Below are 13237 nucleotides of genomic sequence, written 5' to 3' on the forward strand. Positions count from 1 at the left end.
GTACGTCCACCTTTCTTCTAATGTTTCACCATTGAAGCCACCATCTTCCTTTCACAAATGCAGCAGATGATTTTACAGAAACAGAAAACAAGCCGAGATTCAAAGTATATTGGTGACGAAGATACGCTCAACTTTAAGCGCTGCATACAGAAGTGTCGGTACACGTTAACTGGCTGTGACAGAATGTCATGCATGCGCTGGCTGGTTAAATGGCTTGAAGCAAGCGTACAAGGCTTCAAGGTCCTAGAGAGAGCGCCTCTGCCTCTTAACCATTGTGCCACCAGAAGTTGAAAACAACCACGTTCAAGAGGCAAACCCGGCTGTCATAACATACACGCTCAGAAAGGCCCGAAATTGGCCCAAGTAGCATGATATGTGGTCACATTCTGATCCATACATGAAATCAAAGTTAAGCCCATCGGATGTGCAAGCTGCGCTTGGCTACTTCACCAAGGACGAACTTGGGTGCTCTCAGCAGAGCCTGTGAAGAAGAAGGACGTTGTATAAGTCATCACGAATGGCCAGAGAAAGTATGTCTCAAAGCGGTTTACGACAAGTTCTATCCGCGAGACATTAAAGATATTCAAAGCAGCTCACCACAAAAGTGCGATCGCCCCGTCAAAGTTTTATAGCTTGCGTCCAAAATGTGTGCTGCTCGCACCACAACAAGAGGTTTGCGTTTATTGTGATAATGCCAACCTTTGTGTCTCCACGCTTGAGAATGTAACCGGCATGCAAATCTCATTGGAAGGCATGAAAGCACTATGCCTTTGCAGCACCCCAACCACAGATTGTATGCTAGGTGAATGCAAGCACTGCCCATGGAGTAAAAGCCTCACTTTGGCCAGTCTGGAAATGGTCGATGAGGACGAGGTCACATTTGTTGTTTGGGAAAGCGATGACTTCATCAAGAAGACGTCGTCTCCAACCCGTTTTGTGAACGAGCTCGGCAAATGGGTGACCAAATGGATTCCTCACGAATGCATATGCCACACTCAAGCTGTGGTCATTCCTGAGGCAAAGAAGTGCGAGCAGAGCGATAGCATTGTTCTGCATTTTGATTTTGTGGAAAACTGACCTGTCCTTCTCTCAAATTAAACACAATTGTACCATTGGTGCAAGAAAAAAATCTCCAGTTTCACCTGTGTCGCCGCAACAAGAAAAGCAACACACAACTTTGCTGTCATAAGCGACGACATGCATGACGATGCAGCGCACACCTGCTAGGCCCTAAGTAGAGTACACGAAGTGTTAGATGAAAAAGCAGCCATCTGCTGTCACGTAACATACATCAGCAATGGTGCAGCAAGCCATTTTAAAAACAGGTAGCAACTGTATGAGTTGTGCCACTCCAAGTAAACCTCCGCTAGGTAGATATTTTCCGCTACCAGGCATGGGAAGAACACCTGTGACAATGTGGGTGGACTCATTAAGCACCAAGCTTCCCTGCACACCCTGAGGTCTGGAAGTACCGCCTCAATTCAGTCGGCAAGTGAGATAGTCTCCCAACTTAGCGGCAACATCAAGAATGTTCCTGCTCCATGTGCCTGCTGCAGCCGTCGAGGAGCATTGTCAGCACAAGTCAGTGGAGTGGAAGTCAGTGCCACTTGTGCCAGGAATTCAGTCATGGCATGTGTGGATATGCACCCGCGATCAGTCAAGCGGACATGTGCTGTCCGTTGTGAGAACTGCCGCTAGCCAGCTGACTGTGATTAAACCCTTTTAAATACTAACTGCAAAGGACGTGTGATAAGTTTGTTCGAGCACAAGTAGTGTCGAGTTTGTTCTCTCTTGCGTCCCAGAAAACAAAGTAGAAAACATGTTTTCTGTTTTTGCCACAATAAGAAACCCAGGTAAATCTTCCTTCATTTGTGAAAACTGTTGCCTTTTCCTTTTTAAGAGAGAGTAAACGTTAACAAACTGGAACGAGCCATCACAGCACTAAAGCTAGCACGCTCAACATGGGCCACTTTGGCCCTTTATATTTTGTGAATAAAGCAAATGAGGAAACATTATTGCACCCACGTTTTGCCCGACATATCTAGACTTCCACCCAAAATTTTTTCTGAAATTAAAACCGGAGTTCTTTACACTTAACTTTTTAACGTAAGTTTTTCGAAAAAAAATTTTTACTCAGATATATTTTTTCTTCTTTTCTGTTTCATCTAGGAAGATAATATTTTGCATAAATGTTGCAAAGAGAACATTCTGTGTGACGATTTTTTCAAGCTTCTGTGTGAAATAGAAAACATACCAAGATGCATCAAAGTTACAAGATTTTTCTGATTTGGGCCATGTTTGGAATTTTTTTTACATTTTTTGTTTGTGGACAGCATAAGAAAACTAATTAATACTAATAACTAATTAAACTAATAATGAAACTAATTAACTGTGAAGTGCATTAATATAAGCAGAAATGTTATTCGACAGAACTTTCTTAGTTTGAATTTAATTCGGCCGTATAGTTGGAAAATATTGTGGTAAGCACTAGGAGCACACTTGTGCCGCCATTTTCAAATATTTTTTTGGCTTGCTGGGAATGCCTTTCGGGAATAAAATTTTCAGTTCCATGCAGTTTGAATATTGTTACATGACAAAAAAAACTAGACAAAATAAAAATATTAAGCAGATATGCACATTTGATCTCTCCTGGAATTGCCCTTCTGATTCTCATTATGTAAATTACTGTACATAATGTTCATTTTCTTGTCCCTCCAAACTTCTCATCTGGCACCCAACACGGCCCCTGCCCTGAAGTATCTGAGGTTGCTCAGACCCCTGATCTCGCGACATCCCTTCATCTAAAGAAACAAAGTCATGTCACACATAGCTGCATCTGCAACAGGAATGCTCAGTCAGTTTCCTGATGCATCAGCAGGGCTTGAAGTATCTGGAGAGAAATGGGAATCCATTGGCTTTATATCAGTTCTGTAGTGCATGTGCTCTGCCTACTTATCCTAATGGCTGTCTTTCCAACATTGATTATGCACAACGTTTGTATAACTCTTTCACAGCCAACAGTTGTTAGTGCTGCACACTACGCTAAAGCTGTGCAGCCACGTTGCATCCACAACATGAAGTGGTCACCGTTATGTCACTGTGAAGATAAACACAAAAGGTTTTGAAGAAAATAAGGCACTGCAAATGCCCACTGAAAGTCAGAGCTTCCCCTCTGAAGATGTGATGCTCCAGCAAACTGCACCAAGGCAACACAAACCAAGCATGAGCAGTAAAAGCAGTAATGGCTTATGGAGCACCTATAGCGGTTTATGCCACAGTGGACAAGTACTGTAAAGCAGCAAAAGGGTGCTACAAGGGAAGTGGAATAAGTACAGAAAACCTTTGTCCTGAGAAACTGACTGCATCATCTCGTGACAATAGTGCAGGCTGGCTATGTCTGCCCAGAATGTTTGAATGCTGATATCATCACTGCAGCCTATGGCATACAGCTGTTCATTGTCTATGATGTGATGCGAGTCACGCATGCAATCACCCCCCCCCCCCCATTTTTCTCACTCTCCTTATATGTTTTGCTGTGTGTTAAGAAGCAGCTAGTCAAGTAAGTGTGTTTATTGCCAGCGGAAATCGTGAGAGGCTTGACACAGAGACCACTCACTGTGCAGTTGGGTAGCCTTGTGGTAGCAACATCCAATGCACACCAAGGCTTCAAGCTCTGGCAGCGCATGAAACAGCCGCATCAAGCCAGGACTCAGTTGGCCGCAGCCATGCAGTGACACCAGGACATAACGATTCTCTGCGAAACCAAAGGCACTTCATCAAAAAACATTCAAGCAGTATTACCTGAGATGGCCACTTGTTGTCACTATTAAAATTAATTGATTAATTGGCCATTGGTTGAAGGGATTTAACATCCCAAAGCAATGCTGGGACGATGACAGGCGCTGCAGCAGAGGACCCCTGATTAATTTGGATCACCTGTGGTTAAATTAACCTGCAGCCAAAACGCAGTACACAAATGTTTTTGCATCGCACCTCCAATGGCGGCTGCTACAGGCGGCGATTTAAACTGCAACCCTGCAGTCTGCAGCAGAGTGTCACCACCACTGAAACTCTGCAGTAGGCTATGGTTTCCAAGGGCAAATGAGAGGTTCTCCTTTTCTTTTTTCGAGACAGCACAATGTTCAATGAAAATAAAAAATATGCAGCTACCATTTTTATACCTTAGTCACACATTCTTTGTTGGCACAATTAGTCATTCAATTGGAGCTAATGAACACATTATTATCATAATATACTAGCCACCAAGGTGTGAATAAACAGATTTTTGGCAGGATTAAAAAACACAAATGAAGCACTTCAGATATAACTCTTAAGGATGTTGTTCTGTAGGCTAAGAGAAAAGCTTGAAGAGTCAGAGAATTTAATATCTCTTGATTTCAAGGGTTACTTTGCTGATCTAAGAAGGTACAATTATTTGGTTCAAATAAAGGTTGACAACTTTCTTTCAAATATAGAAACCAACTCAACTGTTGCTTACATCATCTGATATAATTTAGATTTGACATAACATGGCAGCATGGGCATCAAAAATGTATATAGTACTACCAAAGTGCAGCCATAAATTTCATATGCAGTTAAAAGGCACCATAAAGTGAGCCCAATGGTTGTGTGTGCCTTTAGTAGCACTTTATATAATTCTATGCTGAACTACCCAAAGCATGCAGCACCCACACATTGTTGCAGTTAGAGGAGCAGAAGCCTTTTGTCAGGCTACGTAGCCTTTAGCCTCAGCACCCGTTGCTGTAAGCAGGCAGGACAAATAAACTTCAAACCCTTAAAGGGAAGCTGAAGAGTTTTCCAGAAAAAATGAGTGAAGAGCTGTATGTAATGGTTTTCAACCCTCCGAATTCGAATATCGCATCGAAATTGAGCAAAAGAAAGCGCAAAAAGATTTTATTTCGACGAAAAGTGAAGCAGCAGACTCGGGGCAGCTCGCGCGCCTCGTTTCTGCCCGTGATTGGTCAGTTGCCTCGTGACATCAACAGTGGTGTTCGTCCGGACAGCCTGCTGCCGCCATACATGAAGCACGGTGCAAGGTGGTTTGGGTTTGGCGCTGTGGTTTGGTGAGACGCTAATGGTAAATTTCGACAGCTTGTGTTTCTCTGAGGAGTTCGGCGTTGCCCCCTACATGTTCGTAGCCGGCCTCTCCAAGAAGCAAAAGATGCTGGTAGCAAGCAGTGCTTTCGACGCGAACAAAAGCGAAGTGTTAGTATCTCCTCGTGCTAGAAATGTTCTTTGGTGAGCATGTTTTTTGCAAAGCTGTATTCAGCGATCCAGTGAGTTCGTTTCCGGGCAAACAACTGTACTGTTATGTTCCTGCATGCCTCCTCATGGAACGTAAGCAGGGATGCGATCTTCGGCACTTGTGCACTGCCCCAAAGCTGTCGGCAATCTACACAGACGGTTTACATGTGGGAAAAGTTTTCCGGCTCTTGTAGCATGTGTAGTTACCTTCATCAGCGCGCCATCCGCACGCTACTCGTAACCGGATTTGTAAAGGCGGCGAATCCCGTCGGCTACGTGAGACAGCCGGTTTCTCTCTGTGCGCGAGGGGGAGCGCAGTGTCCTGGCGTGGGCCGGCTTTCAAACACATGCAGACTTTGCTCTTGCACTGCGTTGTGGTGCATGTACGCTGTTTCACACCACACATGCGAATAGAAAATTAACAGCGGTTTGCGACGAAACCTGTGTCAAGGGTGGGAGGTAAACATGTACCTTCCGTTCAGCGTGCTAACACGAAGGAGCTAGCAGTAAATAGAAATCCAGGTTTTGATGAGTTCGTTTATTCAGAAGATCTTCCAAGACCAGTTACCATCCATCCGTCCGCCCGCACCCGTCCTGCCTTCGTGCTTTCGTTGCCCTGACCTTCTTGCGCTGCGTTTAGAAAGCCTGCTAGCAGCAAGACATACTCATTCACGCATTATTGATAAACTCTTGTAGTAATCGTCGTCACAGAAGTGGTTAGAGCACAGCATTTTTGTCCTTGAGCACCTGAAATTCTTTCCATTCACAGCAGCCTCCCACTTAGCTGCAAGCTTCTTGTCTTGGGAAGTAATGGAACATCGTCGCGGTGAGAAGATGCGCTCCAATGTTTTGGGCTAGTAACATGTAATACAACGTCGTTAAAAAACATTTGACTGCATTGGTGTCTAAAAGTAGTTCTGCACCAAGAAAGATTACCGGATGGAGAGAAGTGAGTGGCAGGTAGTCTACAGCAAAGTGTTTATTTCTCTTGCCTTATGCTTCCCGAAACTCCTGGATACCATGGAGGACCATCACCCTCGCACCATCTGTACCACAATCGTCGCATGATCATCGCAGCCGCTGGTGTTCGTGCAATTGTAGGCTGAGAACCCCGGCATGATCAGCCTACCACTTCAATTGATGCTGCACACGTCAGCTACCACTCTACATACGCACAAACAAAGGAATGCAGGGTCGAGTGAAGGAGATTATGACGGCACGCACGCAGAAACAAGCACAATCAGGCACTGTCACGGTGGCTGCAAATGAACGGAACACTAGTGCTGATGTCACTACACCGCGGTTTCCGGTCTCCACTCGCATCGTCAGCAGCAGCAGCAGCGCCCGGCGCTCGACGGTGGGTGGAGCGACAGCGCAATTTTAACCGGCGATTACGTCGTACCTAAGTGAAAAATCCCGCCCAAAATTTTACCTGCATGGTTTATAAGGTTCCCACATCTGTATATGAGTGTCTTATTGAATTCAACAGACTCTTCAGCTTCCCTTTAAGAAGCTCTGCAACACCTTTTGGAAATGGTAAGCAATTTTGCTTATCCGCTAGACAATAAGGTCATGTGAGCACCTGAGGCAAACACTCTTCTTATACTTTGCAGGCATAACAGCAGCGCCAAAAAACACACACAAAAGAAAGGAACACTGACAGATATGAGCAACTGCTGTCTATTAGTGTTCCTTTCATTTGTGTGTGTTTTTTGATGCTGCTGCTATGCCTGCAATAAGTGACCAGCGTGCCCAAGAACTTGTTTTACTGATGTATACTTATACATTCATCTAGGAGCCCACAATATTGCTCAAAGAACTCTACCCTTTATTTCAACTTCTCAACACCCCCACCACTTCTTTCCTTAGTATCAATCAGGGGTAAACACGATGGCTAATTGACAGATTTCCTTAAATGCCATAACAAGCAGTGTATGCAGCAAAAGCAGAAGTGGAGATGAACTTCACTAGACCAGAAATTCAAGCTTAGTTCGTTGGTTATTCGTGATCACCTAATAAACAGTACATAAAACAAGAGGTGTAACACAGAAGTTCTTGTGTTTCATGCAACATGCAAGCACTTAAGTCATCGCTGCATACGTCGCTTCTATGTTTATTTATTTATTTGATACTGTCAACCCCGTTCTTGGGGTCATTACAGGGAGGTAGATGTGTCAAGAATACATGATACATAATTTCCTTTCTATGTAACATATAAATTCACTGGCACTCTTGGTAGTTAACAACAGCAACAACGAGAAAGAAAGAGGAGCAAAGAACACTAGTTATGCAAAGAAAAGTCGACAAAAATGCTCGTAGCAAAAATTTAGTATACATCCTCGCAAAAGAAAGTATCGAACGCATTTTCAAATTCGGCAGAGCCCTCGTTGCTCACAACTGCATTAGGCAATCTGTTCCACATTTCAATCGTGTCAGGAAAAAAAAAAAAAAGAAATTACAAGCATCAGTACGTGTTAGGTTGAATAGCTCTGCTATTGCTTAGACGATCGCATCTCCTTCCTGGAGGTTGTAGATATAGATCCTTGTTTATTTTTGTTCGCCTACTCATGATTTTAAAAAGAAACTTTAGCCTATGCTTACGTCTGCGTTCCTCCAGAGGCTCTAGTTCACAAGATTTTAACAAGGCTGTAACAGACTCCATGCGTCGGTATTTACCGCATATGAAACGGACTGCCAATCTTTGTATTCTTTCTATTTTTGCTTTCAGGACTTTCTAATGAGGGGACCACACAACACAAGCGTACTCCAAGGCTGGTCGTACAAAAGTTTTGTAGGCTGCTAATTTCACATCTCGTGCAGCACATTCCAGTTTTTCTTTAAAAAGTATAGTTTTTGGTTTGCCTTGGAACATATATTATCAATGTGTGAGTGCCATTGCAATGTGTGCATAATACTGACTCCTAAGTATTTGAAAGAAGCTGCAGTATTCAGAGGATGGTTTCCGATGTGGTATATGAAGGAAAGTTTGCTCCTACTTAAGCGAATATGCATAAATGTTGCTTTGGTATAGTTTATTTCCATGTCTCATTTTAAACACCACTCGTCTAATGCCTGTAAATGTCTAATCAGATGAATCTGGTTACCTTCGCAACCTATTGGGGAATAAATCAAACAATGATTGGCAAAAAGTTTCATTTTAACAGGTGGTTCAACTAGTGCACCGATATCATTAACAAACAACAAAAACAGTATTGGTCCCAAAACAGAACCTTGGGGAACCCCAGAGTACACACGTAATGGATTCGAAATGCAATCCTCAATCCTTGCAGACTGTTGACGCATAGATAAATAGCCCTCTATCCATTGTATTACTTCTTTACCTATTCCTATTTTATCGAGCTTAAAATTTACGGTGAAAAACCTTCGAAAGCTTTCCTAAAATCAACACTTATTATGTATGTTTGTAGGTGTGCATGCATGTTCAAGTAGAAATCAGGGAGTGTTTCTGTTAACTGTGCCACCGTAGAAAGACCGCTCCTAAATCCATGCTGGATTGTGGAAAGTAACTCATTAGTGTCAAGAAAACTAATAATATGTTTTGCAATAATGTGCTCTAGGGCCTTGCAGCAAACTGACATCAAAGATATAGGTCGGTAATTGTTCACTTGCATACGGTTGCCATCTTTAAAAACAGGGATTACTATTGCATTGCGCCAGTCTTATGGAAGTGAATGAGTTTCAAGTGACTTCGCAAATATTATCTCTAAGTAAAAGGAAACCCATACAGCATATCGTTTCAAAAATTCAGTTGGTCAACTATCCGGCCCGCTTCCCTTCTTCGCGTCTACTTCAAGCAGCAGTTGTAAAACACCTTCACGGCTGATAATAACTGGTTCCATTGCGGTCCTCATGTCGCCGTTCATGTATTCATCTATCTTATCACCTTTGTCTGTTGTACAAACAGACTGAAAGAAGCAACTGAAAGTATCAGCTAAGTCTTCAACTCGTGTCAGGACTTTTCCTTCATGTTCGATCTGTTCAATTTTTTCCTTTCTTTCACTGAAGTAACGCCAAAATTTGTGTGGTGAATTTTTAAGAAAGTTGGCAAGCGTGTGAGCAAAGAACTGTTTTTTCGATTTCACAAGAGCTTCTTTCATATCAATTTTTATAGCTGCAACTTCCATCGCTCTCAATTTCTGTTTTCATAGTCTTTTAATTTTCTGTTTCGTATGGATAATGCTGCGTGTTATCCAGGGGTTTCGTTTGTGCGTTTTCTTAATACGAGTTGGAACAAAGCGCTCGACGCAAGCTATGATGCTACTTTAAAATCTTTGCCACAGTTGCTCCACAGACCCGCACTTCGATGCCTGTTCGAAGTAACTTAACTGTAATTCTAAAAAATTAATGATTACTTTTACCGGAAGAAACAGTCTCCCTACACTGCACACACTGGTCTGTATGTTCAAAGACAACGTTTTATGCTCTGATATGCCCTCCAATATATCTAATGCATAATCTATTATGTTGTGCGATAGGAAAACAAGATCCAATAACGACTTTGACTTTTCTGTAACCCTAGTTGGTTCTTGCATAATTTGTTCCAAGCCATGACAAAATTATATTTCCAAGAGCTTTTCTGAGCTAGCTGTTTCTGTCTCGCCGGGCAATAAACTTTGCCAGTTAATCTGCGGCAAATTAAAGTCTCCAGCCATTATCAGCCTCGTGTTCCTGTTAACATGGTCAACCAATAATTCGCTTAGCAGATCCAGAAACACCGGTGAAGACGCAGGTGGTCTGTATACTACGCCAATGAAGTTCATTCTGTTTTCGAATGTAAGCTTATACCATACACTTTCGAGAACATTACATTCAATCGTAGAAGCTTGGACAGAATTTTTAACAATGATGGCAGCACCACCACCTCGTGGATCTCTGTCCCACCTAAAGAATTTGTACCCGGAAGGAACAATGCAATCACTCCGTATGCCCTCATGCAGCCATGTTTCAGTAAGTAATATTACATGGGGACTATGTGCCAGTAGAATATATTCTAGTTCTGTGACTTGATTATTGATGCCACAGGCATTTTGCACAAGAATTCGTAGCTATGAGTGGGGCGGTTTTCTTGAACTGCTGGAAGAACTATCCGAGTCAAATGATTCATGCCGATCATGCGCACTTGCTCTTGGAGTTATTTCGTCTTTATCGATCTTGTCACTCCTGCTTTTATACAAACGCCATTTCTTTTGCTCTTGATCTCAAACAAACATGCGTCCATTTATCTGCAGTTTATCACACACCAGTGATACGCGCGCCCCTTTAGCTCGGTCCGGCACACTACTTTCCCATAATTTCTTTCTCAGCTCAACGGTCTCTTTTGAGTAGTCATTATTGATACTGAAAGAAGTGCCCTTTAGATTTTTGCAGTTGCGCATCACTTTCTCTTTTTCGTGATAATCCATGAACTTCATAATTACTGGTCTTACCCGGCCTTGTCTTTGTTTACCAATGCGATGAATTCTTTCTATCGATTTAGTTACATCTCTTATTTTGCACAATGCTATTATATTATGAGAAGCTGAGAAATCTCATTACTGATGAGGCAGGGGTGCTATCTGGTTGCAAAATATGATACCACTGTTCTGATACTGTGACCTCCGAGATTAAGCAAAGCAACACTCTATTGTGCCACATGACCTCGAGTTCAGGCTAGGGCATTATTTCATGTGAGTACTGTGCAGTAAGCAATGACGGCATGGGAGTGGCAGCATTTCATTGCCAATAACTGTTAATACAGGGCCCATTCAAAAACACTTTTCTGGAAAATACTAATTAGCACTACACAAAGCACCTGTCACACCATATACATTGCATGCCTTTTTTTCAAAAGTGTTGTAAGGCCCTTCTAAGTGCAACGTGCTACACGCAGAGGGGCATTAACGCATTTCTTATAGATCTAGAGAGCAGTCCAGCACAGTGCAAGGCATTTGCTGAAGTCAAATCATAATGGAGAGATATGCACTTGACTGCCTTACTTGTAGTGAGCTCCTTGACAAACTTGTACTCTTCACCGCAGGCACAGGGGGAATGGTCTGGGCAGTTTCTTAGGAGGTGGCGCAGCTTCTCCACTGTGGCTGTGCTGTCATCCACTTGGAGCGTGAAGTAGTGAACATTCTCAGCGCAGTCAACTACAGTGTGGTCAGAGAACAGAAAAGTGTAGCGCCAGGTTTTCTTGTTGGTGCCATTTATCATGATAGAAAGAAAATAGATAAATTCAAAGCTCTATGACATAATCAGGGCAATGGCTTGTGCAATTAAGAGGAAGCTTTTTCTTGAGACTCTTCCCTATTCAAGTGCTGGCGAAACCAAAATGTCCTCAGTGGACAACCACTGAACTGGTTTCAATGAAATATTTTGCAGCAAAAAGAAATAAATAAAATTCTAGTGCCTGTTCGAAGCAGATTTTTATGTAGGACATCACATCTTGCAAAAGACATTGAAAATGTAAAAATTTCAAGAAAATTTCGGCACAAAGTTGTGCTGTTTTTCCACAACTTGTGTCAAAATGTACATGCATTGGAATTCTCAATACTGTAGCTGAGAGAGCTGTTAACCATTTAAGGACAGTAAAAAAAAGAATGAATGCACCGGCGATTACGATACTCCCTAATGCGAAATTTGAGCACATCTCTGTACGTGTTTTCATTTCGTGATATATTGGCTGGCGTGGACAATCTATCTCGTGCGGCATGTTGCAAATGGAGCGAACTGCGGGATGACTGCCTGACTAATCTGTAGATCGCAAGAGCCAGCGTGCGGGTGATGCTTGAGCACACTTCACAGCAGCCACTGGCAACTCCCAGACAACACATGCTACTCTGGCACCATATCTTAGCTATGGTCGTCGCATGGTGCTCTTCTTCTCACGCTTTCACCATAGCCTGCTTTGCTATCTGCCTCATGGTTCCACTGCTCCCTTCTCTCCGCTTTCCTCCTCGCGTCTTTCATCCGCTGCTGTGCTTTGCGTTCACTTTCATCTTTCGCTGTGCTAGTTTGCTCTGTTATGCCGACGCTTGCCACAGGAACAAGTGCCTAAGAGATGCATTCTAAAACTTGCAATAGGGTAAATGATAATGAACTTTCTTTTTTCAAGCTTGTAGCAACCCTGCTGTAACGCTTTCAGGCAAAGTGGGGACATGTTTGCATAAGTATATCAAAATAAAGATGGAATTTCTTTTTTCCATGCAAATGATACGGGTGACCATATAAGGCAAGGCCATGCATAAAATTTGTCAGAAAGGTAAGTTCTACTTGGAAAAATATTTTTTTTTACACTGTAACAAAGGAGGGCTTTACTACACACAAGAGAGTGTACGCTCCTAACATCGGGTGCAAGCGATTCTGATGATCATGTAAAGCAAGACCATGCACAAAATTTCTCTCGGAAAGGTATGTTTGCTAAGGAAAAAAAAAAAAAAAAACATTAGGCTGTAACAAAGGTGGGCTTCACTGCACACAACTATGCTATCAACTTTGCTCTTCAATGGCTCCTTGCACCATCTGATGTTATTTACAACTAGCACAAAATAAAGCATGCTATCTGGAAGTAGTGCATAGCAATACAGGAGCTCAAATCGTCTTCAGGCCTGCACGAAAAACGAAAAAGCGCTGAAGGAGCTGGTCTCATCATTTGTCTTTTTTGCAAGTTTGCGCTTGATGGGCTGAGCTCGTCTTCCATCTTTAAAGGGTTAACATGTATCCTGTGACAATCTTGCAGCTCTTGCATGACTTTTCTATAATTCTTTTTTCACAAAATAATGTTATCTGAAACGGTCATATCATAATTCCTAAATTCTGTCTTTTGTTGAGTTTACACAGCAGGTTTATCCACTTAGTGCTTTAAAAGAATATCCACATCAGATTAATCTAAACGTGCTCTCTAAATAACAAAATTTTAAACACCCACACTTGGCAACTGTTTAATCGCGCAGCACTAGCAAGTCACCATCAG

At 42.5% G+C, this 13237-nt stretch overlaps 1 protein-coding gene across 3 annotated transcripts in view; it reads right to left on the reverse strand.

Moving 5' to 3' along the window:
* Positions 1 to 13237, reverse strand: part of LOC142582236 (methyltransferase-like protein 25B) — a 42565-nt gene that overhangs the window by 20390 nt on the left and 8938 nt on the right. For all 3 annotated transcript variants that reach the window (XM_075691693.1, XM_075691694.1, XM_075691695.1), the window contains exons 5-6: positions 11262 to 11414; positions 3617 to 3754 (exon numbers count right to left, since the gene is read on the reverse strand). In XM_075691693.1, coding sequence (XP_075547808.1) covers positions 3617 to 3754; positions 11262 to 11414 — 291 coding nt within the window. The remainder of the gene's footprint in view (positions 1 to 3616; positions 3755 to 11261; positions 11415 to 13237) is intronic.

Source organism: Dermacentor variabilis, chromosome 5 (genome assembly GCF_050947875.1).
Source record: "Dermacentor variabilis isolate Ectoservices chromosome 5, ASM5094787v1, whole genome shotgun sequence".
NCBI lineage: Eukaryota > Metazoa > Arthropoda > Arachnida > Ixodida > Ixodidae > Dermacentor > Dermacentor variabilis.